The sequence below is a fragment of the Rutilus rutilus genome, assembly GCF_951802725.1.
Source record: "Rutilus rutilus genome assembly, chromosome: 18".
Taxonomy (NCBI): domain Eukaryota; kingdom Metazoa; phylum Chordata; class Actinopteri; order Cypriniformes; family Leuciscidae; genus Rutilus; species Rutilus rutilus.
The window spans coordinates 26,049,398-26,059,615 of NC_140231.1; the positions used below are offsets into that span (position 1 = coordinate 26,049,398).

Below are 10,218 nucleotides of genomic sequence, written 5' to 3' on the forward strand. Positions count from 1 at the left end.
GGTGTGATGGGAACTGACACAAAGCAAAAAGAAAAAACGAAATGGCACACTCACAATTTTTTAGGCAAATGTCACAAAACCTCTCAAGAACATATACAGGTCATGTTTCACTACAAAAAAACAAAAACAAAACAAAAACCTTATTTTTAAATGAAAGTCTATTTCTCATTAAGTATCATAAAGACCATTATTGCAGTGAAATTTAGATTTTTTTTGTTTTGTTACAAAATTCAGAAAAAGAAGAGAAGAAAACAAACAAACAAACAAACAAACAAACAAACAACAACTTATTGGTCCTAAAAATAGGCTTGGTTTTTTCCAATACACAAATACATTTTTTTTTTTTTTTCGGATTTTGGGGTGGAATATGACCTGGACATTTTTTCATGACATTCACCCGCTGATAACCAAAGGTCAAAATTCAGTATGAGGTTAGACATTGGATCTACATTTGAGTCAAAAAAATTCAACCGGAGTCAGATATGTTAAAAATGATGTCAGTAAAGTTCCTACATTGCACAGTTTCGCCTCTTTTTTCTGCTTTCCTCTAAAGAGAAAGCCATTCTCTGAGCAAGTTGGCCAGTATTTTAACAGACATACACTTTACCTCTTGTGATCAAAGCTCAAAGTCCATTCAAAGAGTTTCTACTGGCCCAAAAGATGTGCCACAAGAATTCACAGTCTCAATTTCAGATCTATTGCACAACTATCACTTAAGGACACTACGGCTCAAAAGTTTGGGGTCGGTAAGATTCATTCATGTTTTCTAAGAAGTCGTCTCTTATGCTCACCAAGGCTGCATTATTTGATTGAAAATGCAGTAAAACAATAATACTGTGAAATATTACAATTTAACTGTTATGTGCTGTTTGTTCAAGGCGTTCACGTTATATCAATCAATTTCCTCAATTTGTAATAATTTACATGTATACATTTATATAAAAAAGACACATTTTATGTAAAAAAATCTTGTCTAAAGAGTCACATGATCCTTCAGAAATCATTCTAATATGCTGATTTGGTAACATCTAATTATCAAACTGAAAATGGTTGTACTGTGGAAATTTGGTTTCCACATATTTCTTCAGTTCGATTCTTTGATGAATAGAGGATTTATTTGAAATAGAAATCTTTCTAATCATAAAGGTCACTTTTGATCAATGTTTGGCATCCTTGCTTAACAAAAATATACATTTCTTTAAAACAAAATCTCACTGACCCCAAACTTTTGAGTGCTAGTGTATACCTCCATTTTTCTTGTGCCTCGTCCAATAGATTTCAGAATAAATCTCATATTAATGTGTTAACCTCAGTAGGGTGTGTTAATGTTCTCAATTTCTTTATTACAGATGGAAACCGACAGTGTATCTTTACAGATCTTTAAATATGTTTATATTAACATCTGTGATTCAGTGTGCCTGTGCAGTATTCGCATGTCATTTGTATGAAAACGTGGCGGCATTATTAAAATTTTGCAGCTCCAGCCGAACTTACCAATTTCTCTTGCCGAGTGTGTTCATTCCAGTGCAAAAGCCAACTGGGCAAACTTACATAATGCTGATTAGTTGTTAAAGCAGTTCCTAACCATAGAGCAAAGAAACACAATCTCAAAAAAGGACAAAATGAAGAAAGATAAAGTATTTCCACCTGTCAAACATATAAACAATGTATGAACAAACAAACAGCAGAGACAGAATAGAGAGAGGGCACTTCAGTGGGGTTTCTGTTTAGCCATGGGTTGTATTTATGAGTGTTCAGGTTTCAATTTTCGAAAGCCTGCGTCCAGCAGCGGGAGATGGCAGCGTAATAGCTTCGAGTGTCACTCCGAGTCCGTAATCTGTCAAACCTGGCGTCAATGGGGCTCCGCTCAATTCTGTTTCTCCAGTCCCGCCCAGTCCAGCCTGTCACCATGGCAACAGAGACACTAGCCAATGCCGATTCTCGGAGGAGGGTTTGGGCTCCTCCCACTCGTCACCGTTCTAAGATCACTTAACAGACATACAGCTGAAGAGGGATGAATGCACAGTTGAGCGGTGCCATCAATCCCTACTCCAAGAGGTATATCTTTATTAGGATACAAAAATCAGTCGTCCTGTCTTAGAGATAAGAGAATCACACCCTTCCACAGCCAGGACCCCTCGGAGGGCCAGGGGAGGGGTGGCTCCAGGTGGACGGACTCTCGAAGCTCAGCTCGCAGCCGCTCGGGCCATCAGATCCTCCAGCGCCTTATCCTGGTCATTGTTGTGCACGAGTAGTACCTCTTTAATAGTGTCTCTCTCAAAGCCCATTTCCCCAAACCGTGACATCAGCTGCAGAAACTCAAGAGCCTATGGGAGAGAATGTTGCATAAATATAACAACGCACAACTGAAATGAAAATGTCATCATTTACACACAACCTTGTTTTGTTTAAAATATTTATGACTTTTTATTCCATGGAATATAATACAAAATGTCCAGAATGGGCACAGGGATCCAAAAACAACCCCAAAAAAAAGAGACGACAAAAGTAGCCGATATATTCCAGGGATTCAAAAACCGCTTTGTGTGAAAATAAAATGTTTAAGTAAATGTTATATATATATTTAATGACATATTTGAACTGGATTTTTTACTGAACTGCCATATTTAAACTGAATTTGATTAAAACTGATTTTATTAAAAATACAGTAAAAACAGTAATATTGTGAAAATGACAATTTAAAATGACTGTTCTCCATTTGAATATGTTTAAAAATTAGGGATGTCCCGATCCGATCCACGGCATCGGTATCGTGCCGATACTGGCCCAGAACGCTAGATCGGATATCGGAGGGGAGAAAAAAAAAATCCGATACCTATGATCCCATACCTATTAGGGGTGGAACGGTACGTGTATTCGTATTGAATGTACGTGCGTCACGCTTCGGTGCATGGATTTACACGGAGAATACAGGTATAAAAATAAATAAAACTTGCGTGCACATTAATTAATGTAATGCGGAACTACTGTTAGATACGCGCATAGACATGCAGGTTCTTTAGGGACATCTAATCTGTAGCCCCGCCTTAGCGAATGGATTCAAACTGTTCAAGCATCGAACTAGACGCGATAGACACGAATTTGACGCTCTATTCGCGTTTGGTGTGAACGCAGCAAAATGAACAGGCTGCGATGTCAAGATTGCAATGCTGGAATGTGTATGTGTGTGTGTGTGTGTGTGTGTGTGTGTGTGTCAGAGAGAGAGAGAGAGAGAGAGGCACGGGCGCGATCGAACAGTGGAAACATAAAAAAACATAGGCTACTCCGTCATTTTATTCATACAGGACATCATTAAAACTGCAAAAAGTGTTTAGCCTACTTATATTTGTGTAAAACACAACATTGTGCTTTTGTCAAACTGTAAACTTTTGTCAAACTGTAACCTACAACTGTCACCCAACCAAAATCACACACACACGCGCGCGCTGTTTAAAAGCAAAAATTATCTCATCATTTGGACATTCATCATATTGCATTGGTTTTCATTTCTTGTCCTAAAACAGAGCACTAATCTGTTTATTTTGAAGTTACACATTCTACATTTATTAAAAAAGAAAATCAAATGTGTTTTTAATGGTAGCCTAGTATTATTTTATACAGAAATAAATTATTTATAATTCAGATGAAAATAACGTTAAAGTTAATTAAAATTTTAAGGAAACAAATTAATTTTAAATTCATTCAGGTACAATTACCAAACATATCTCAAGGTCTTTTGAATAAAGGGTGGCAGTCTTTCATTATCAACTGTTGTTGTGGACTATATAGCCTACTGGAGAAGTATTTGTTCTCCATTTGAGTGAGATGTTTTTATGTGGCTAATTGAGCAAAGTGCTTCCATATATTTTATTATTAGTAGTATTAGTTTAAGAATAAAATAAAAATATCGGATTGATATCGGTATCGGCAAATAGCCAAAGCTGCGGCATCGGTATCGTATCGGAAGTGAAAAAGTGGTATCGGGACATCTCTATTAAAAATGTAATTTATCACTGTGATGCAAAGCTGAGTTTTTCAGCATCATTACTCCAGTCTTCAGAGTCACATGATCCTCCAGAAATCATTCTAATACGCAGATTTGCTGCTCAAAAAACATTTATTATTATCAATGTTGAAAAACTGTTGTGCTGCTTAATATTTTCATGGAAACCAGGATGCATTTTTTTCAGGATTCTTTGATGAATAACAAGTTTCAGAGTACAGTAAATATTTTAAAACTAACCCTTTAATAAAACATGTTAATGTTATTATGATTATTGTGAGCTAATGGTCAATAAAAGTTTGACTTTTGATCAGACAAGTTTTGTACGTTTGCATCTGAAATGAACTCTGTTATGTTGCTGTAAAGACATTATATTTACCTCACAGACTCCTAAACGACACTTGGTTCACACAAAGTATAATTCTCTTTAAATTCTTTATAGGATCAGTGTTTTCAAGTATAGATGCAAATGTATATTCAAATGAGTAATTCAGTCTTTGTGTGTATTTGTGGCTGTCAGAATTCACCAACCTTTTCCTCTGAGCCCTGGTACATCTCCAAGCACTCCTCCACAGCAGTCACATCAAAACCTCGATCGCACAGTCGGCTGAGAGTAAACAGGTAGTCCAGCACCTACGAATGAGAGAAGTGGAATAACAACTAAGTAATTATAGAGTCTCATTTAATCGTTTACATAAGCAACACTATTACAGAGACTGGTAGTAAGGATAACCAAGCCTATAAAAAAGTGACCTGTTCCACATTCTGTCCTTGTCTTTGCATGGCTCTGAGAACACCCTCGTAAGAATAACCCATGCCCACAATTGTCTCCACGCACTGTCGTTCACTGGGAGAAAGGCCGAGAAGGATCGTGGCAGCAGGCGGATGGTTAGTAGCTGTGACGGCGTTTGACTGCAAAGACGTTTAGAAGAAAATTAGTTGAACTACTTTCAACCTTGGCCCATTGGAAAAACGTGGCTCTTCCTACATTGTGGCAAAACTGTAACATAAGTACATAATATAGATAAAAATTCACTGCAGTTTGACCAATAGTGGCAGTAAAACACCAACCTTTATTCCTTTTTCACAGAAATTATGATTAAAGGGCAGATTATTATAGATTGCTTAAAGTCCCCCTGTAGTCAATCATTTTATCCTTTAAAATTCATCTTTGATCACCAAAATTGATCGTTAAAAAATGTGTGAAAAAACATTCTTTGTGCCTTAAAATAGCTTGAATGTAACTCTACACCCTTGCTTCATTTAGTAAATGCAGATCTATTAATATGCTAATTAGCCCCACCTCCACTCATTCACACCAGCTCACAGATTCACTCAACTTAGGCAAACGCTGCACAATGGTATCGCTCTTAACCACGTCGGACACATCCCGGTAATTAATATAATTAGCCTTTTGCTCGACTGTGTTATAAAACAGCTAATAACGTGTTGCTAATGTTACATGAACCATGTTCCCGTTCGCCATCTCAGAGTCAGACAGCTGCCTCAGAATCCTTAGAAATGCTTTGAACAGAAGAAGAGGGAACTTATTTACATATGATTTGGGAACGTGCTTTAGCTCACCCATTCTGATGTAAAATTCTGGCAGTACTTGAAGAGTGGATGGGGTCTAATTTACCTGTGGAACCACGACTATGCCTTCTTGCCGATAAATCAGTGATGCCCAACATAGCAAAAAATACATTTACCGTTTTTATTACAGCTGCCAGGATGGTTTTATGAAATTGGAAATGCCCCAAAACCCAAGACTGGATTGATGGGATGATTGAAATTGCTTCATATGAGAGCATGTTGGGGAGACTGCATAATGAGGGAGAAAAATAAATAAATAACATGGGATCATTTTTGGCAGCATATAAAAATGGTGTAAATGAATAGGGCTGCTTAACAATAGTTTAATTTCCATGTGCTTTTGTTTTGGTTGTTTTCCACTGATGGTGACTAGTGGCTGAATGTGTAATCGCAAATCTGCTTACTGAATAATGTGGTGATGTACTCTGTAGTTTTGACTGTTGAACAATAAAAAAAGTTGAATTATAAAAAATAAATGCTTTGAACAATTCAGAATGTCAGTGTAGAAAGGCATATAGTTCATCAGAACATCGTAATATACATAATTCCCCTGTTATAGTGCTAAATCTATCTGATTTTTCATATCAACAGAAAAATATACCGGGATAACCTGGCTTCTCTTGAGACTTCACTGCTTCAGAGCGGTCATAGTTAATGATATGCTAAAGCCCGCAAGCAAATATGCGATTGGTTACATGGTAGTTTGTGACGTCTTTAGATCACCAGTGCAGTTTTAAAGAGAAAATACTCAGCAATACTGTTGCTTCACGAATTTGCACATGGTTTGTCTTAAAGCATATTAAAAACACCACATAGACAATTAAAAACTTGATTTTCACCACAGGGGGACTTTAAGAAAGACTTGATTTACTATGTTATGACTTGATTTGTAGTGAATGATTTGTGAACTAATACATTTGGCGTTCGCATCACATAACCAGCTCCATTTGTATGGCTTTTCTGACATAGTAAAATTGCTCGGTAGCTCACATGGTACAGCTAGTCAGCTACCATTTGATTCAAGTGAAACGAGTCAAGAAAAAGGGCTCAAAGCAAGCTAAAACAGCATGGTCGCTTTAGCAAATACTTTGATGTCTCACGTTTGCTTTTGTTAACACTACCGGATAAGATTAGGGTAGGGTTCAGTGTAGGAGCTATGTTATTTTCAAATGCGATTAAGCACGACTCACTCATTTCACTTCGATACGTACAACAAGCAATAAAATAAAACGTTGCCAGATTCAAGTTCATGGGTTTCAGATAAAACTGAACACGCGTTTAGCACCACTCACTGGAGATTTTACTTTTTGCGAAACATGCAAATTCTGCGTAATATAATTTTGCAGAAATGTCGTCACATTCGTGTTTTTCCACTGAACCTGGGTTGACTATTTTACATGCTAACAATCAGCACTGAAATGCAAATGTTTTCATCTATTTTACGATACCTGCTTCGTTGTTCCATTCTGAGCATAGACAGGTTGCTCTTGGGGGAGTGTCGTGTTGGATGCTGTTCTCTGCAGGGATGGTGGCATGCCGTTGGACAGACTGCGTGGTGGGTAAACGCTGAGAGGAGGTTCTGAGGGGGAGTCTCCTGGGTCTGAAAGCTTGGGGAAAGTCAGTGAGCGAATATTACATGGGCGGTCGGCATCAATCTGTCCCCGAGGGGTCCCCACAACCCCACCTCGTTCTAAGTCCAGCAGTCCAACCAGTCCATTGGGTTTATGGAACATTCCTGCTTTGGCCTGAAGAGGAGGCGTAGTACTTGGAGAAGTGGGGCGATTTTCGGCTGGAGGAAGCTGAGGAGGCGAAATGGATGACTGCGGTTGACTCTGCAGGATATTTCGCAACTCTTCTTTGTCGTCCAGTGTCTTAAGCTCAAGTTTGTCAAAAGGGTCCTCCTCTCGCTCAAAGTCAGCTAAGTTCAGACTCTGCGGGGCCGGGCTGCTAGGTGCTGGTTGCGTCGGTCCAAAAGAGGGGGCTGGGAGAGGCGTAAGGATTGCGTTGTGCCACAGGCCAGCTAAAACCGGGTTCAATGCTGGTGGGAGAACGTCCTGCTCATCAGAGGGGCGGGCTTTCTTCCCCCCAACCAATCCGACATCTGCATCCTGAACAGCAGCCTGCCTTTCATTTTCAGAGTCCACCCGGGCGACCTCCGCCGCTCGAGCTTCGGCGGCTCGTGCTTTGGCAAGCTCCTCCCCCCACTGAACGCTCCGTCGCTCTAGACTGAAGTCATACTGGAGGAAAAGCAAAGCGTTCATTATTTCTGACAAAAACACTTATATGATGAAAAGTTAGAGGGAAAATCCGACTTACTTGCAGATCTAAGAGTTTGGAATTACAGTCGGACAAAGAGAAGCCAATGGGAAGACCCACTTTTGAGGGACAGCGGAATTTCTCATTGAGCTTGAAGGGAACATCCTCAAGGTAGCTGACGGGTCCTTGAAACATCAAGTAAAGTAACAGAAGAACAAGGAAACCAAATGAGTTAAAATTAAATGTTGTATTTTTAAAACATAATAAACAGTCATGACAGCTGCTTGGCTGACTCACCGTTGTTGTGGATATCTGATCCAGACTTCCTCGCAGCCATTTAGAGTAACTAAAGAAATAAACAAACAACATAAATTCACACAAACTGAGGACAGTTACCTATTTTCTCTTCCTTGTACTTTGATTTTCTCGACAGAAGTAACTATTTTAACATAGGAAATTACAATATATATATCCAATATCACATAATAACAAGCAAGGTTTGAGAAAATCTTTTGGTTATACTTTGCTAAGAAGTATAAGAAAGACAGAATTAGAATGATATTGTTTAAGATAACAACAGAATTGCTTGGTTGTGAGTGATTATGCCAACACAATACTAAGGAGATTTAAGACTCTACTGAAATATGCTATTGAAATTCAACGTTAAGAGCTGTAGTAATCTTACTATTGCTCTTAAATACAAAGAATTACACAAACTAAATTGAAACTATGTCATAACCAATGGAAAAAAGTTTGACCTATATTATACACTACTGTTTAAAGTTTGGTGTCAGTACAATTTTGAAACACTTTTTTCAGGCCAGGGCTGTATTTATTTGATTAAAATACAGCAAATTCAGGAATATCATGAAGTATTATTACAATTTAAGACGAAATGTATTCCCCTGATGGCAAAGCTGTTGATGTTGAACGCTGAAAACAGAAGTGATACTTTTTTAGGATTGTTTGATGAATAGAAAGATCAAAACAAAAACATGAATTTGAGTTTTGAATTTTTTTTTTTGAGTTTTGAATTTTATGAGTCCTGACTGAACAACAACAAAAAAAACTCTAATAATGTATTGTGTATATTGTTTGCATTATTACTCTTTACATAACATTTATTCTCAAGTGTAAAATGCATACCGGTTTAAGTTTAACAGTAAACCATTCCCAAAACAAATATTGAAAACAATAATAATGCATATTAGGGCATGTTGTCGTTGTCGAATGATTTGATTACGTCAAAATGTACAAATTGGTACTGCATATTGGTAATCGGATACTGTCGAACATTTAAAAAAACAATATTGTCAGATCACTAGAAAACAAAGCATAGGCATAGTCCAAACAGCATTAAGTTACAAGAATCGCTTGGACTTTTCTTTTGAAACTGTAAACACACAAGCTTCTACATTTACAGGAAGTTTAGCACAACTAACAATCTGCTTCATGATAACCAGGAGGGAACTAGCCCAAAACTGTATCACATGCTGACATACAGGCTGATAAAACCGGTTTTGAAGCCATTTCACCACCCATGATGTCTTACATAAAAAAAGCATAACAGCTGATCGTCTGTTATTACTACATACAGCCAACAGATCTGTTGCGTACTAAAGACAATGAAAAATACATACAGACAGCATGCTAGATGAGACCAATACCAGTTTAAATTCAACAATAAATCTTTAGATATACTGATGAGACAGTCTTTCGAAGTTGATTTATATTAAAACTGGATGATGACACATATTTGTTCCTGGCATCTTACCAAGCTACTACGATTTTCTCTTTTCGATCTGACATGTCAATCAAATAACGAAAATATGTATTATCTAAAAGCAAAGATTTGGTACTTCAGAACTAGAAGCACAGAAATGAATGTGGACACCTGGTTAAAAACAACTGTCTAGTTTTGTTTCAGTTCAGGTTAGTGAAGCGACCTAACAGGGCCCGACTTCCTCTGCCACCGCCCCTCAAACTGTCCCTGCACGTCCCACCGGTGTCCTTACCAATATCTGCTCTGTCTTCAGTCTCCGAATAAGTCTCTCACTTGTCCTCGGACATACAAGCTCCGGTCGACGCTCTCAAATGAGGAGATTTACTGAAAACCGAGTATATTTCCTGCTTCATCGCGGAACGCCATCTTGGTTTGACCGCCTCCTTTGGTTCCTGTGTGACGACATGCGTTGCCACTGAATGATTATAGATTCGACCAATCAGCGAGGAGCAGTTGAGGAGACGTCATCTGTGTCGGACTTTGCACATGGGTTCAGCACGGGTTTGAAAAGGAATGTTTTGATCTATTTTAGTTTGTTAGATATTGTTGGTTAGTGAACTGTTATAACCATTAAGTAAAACAT

At 38.1% G+C, this 10,218-nt stretch overlaps 1 protein-coding gene across 1 annotated transcript; it reads right to left on the reverse strand.

The window, feature by feature from the left end:
- Positions 1 to 1,322: 1,322 nt before the first annotated feature.
- Positions 1,323 to 10,068, reverse strand: ubap1 (ubiquitin associated protein 1). The gene is made up of 7 exons (XM_084386523.1): positions 9,868 to 10,068; positions 8,150 to 8,198; positions 7,913 to 8,037; positions 7,045 to 7,833; positions 4,757 to 4,915; positions 4,535 to 4,636; positions 1,323 to 2,327 (listed from the first exon to the last, which is right to left on the reverse strand). The coding sequence occupies exons 2-7, from the start codon at positions 8,187 to 8,189 to the stop codon at positions 2,187 to 2,189; spliced, it is 1,356 nt and encodes a 451-aa protein (XP_084242649.1). The 5' UTR covers positions 8,190 to 8,198; positions 9,868 to 10,068; the 3' UTR covers positions 1,323 to 2,186.
- Positions 10,069 to 10,218: the final 150 nt, after the last annotated feature.

Excerpts from the sequence above, each read along its gene's own strand:
- ubap1 (XM_084386523.1), bottom strand. The coding sequence starts at position 8,189 with ATGGCTGCGAGGAAGTCTGGATCAGATATCCACAACAACG. Across the intron at positions 4,916-7,044 it reads AGAATGGAACAACGAAGCAG|TCAAACGCCGTCACAGCTAC; the intron begins GTATCGTAAAAT and ends ACGTCTTTGCAG. Across the intron at positions 2,328-4,534 it reads ACCAGGGCTCAGAGGAAAAG|GCTCTTGAGTTTCTGCAGCT; the intron begins GTTGGTGAATTC and ends TCTCTCCCATAG.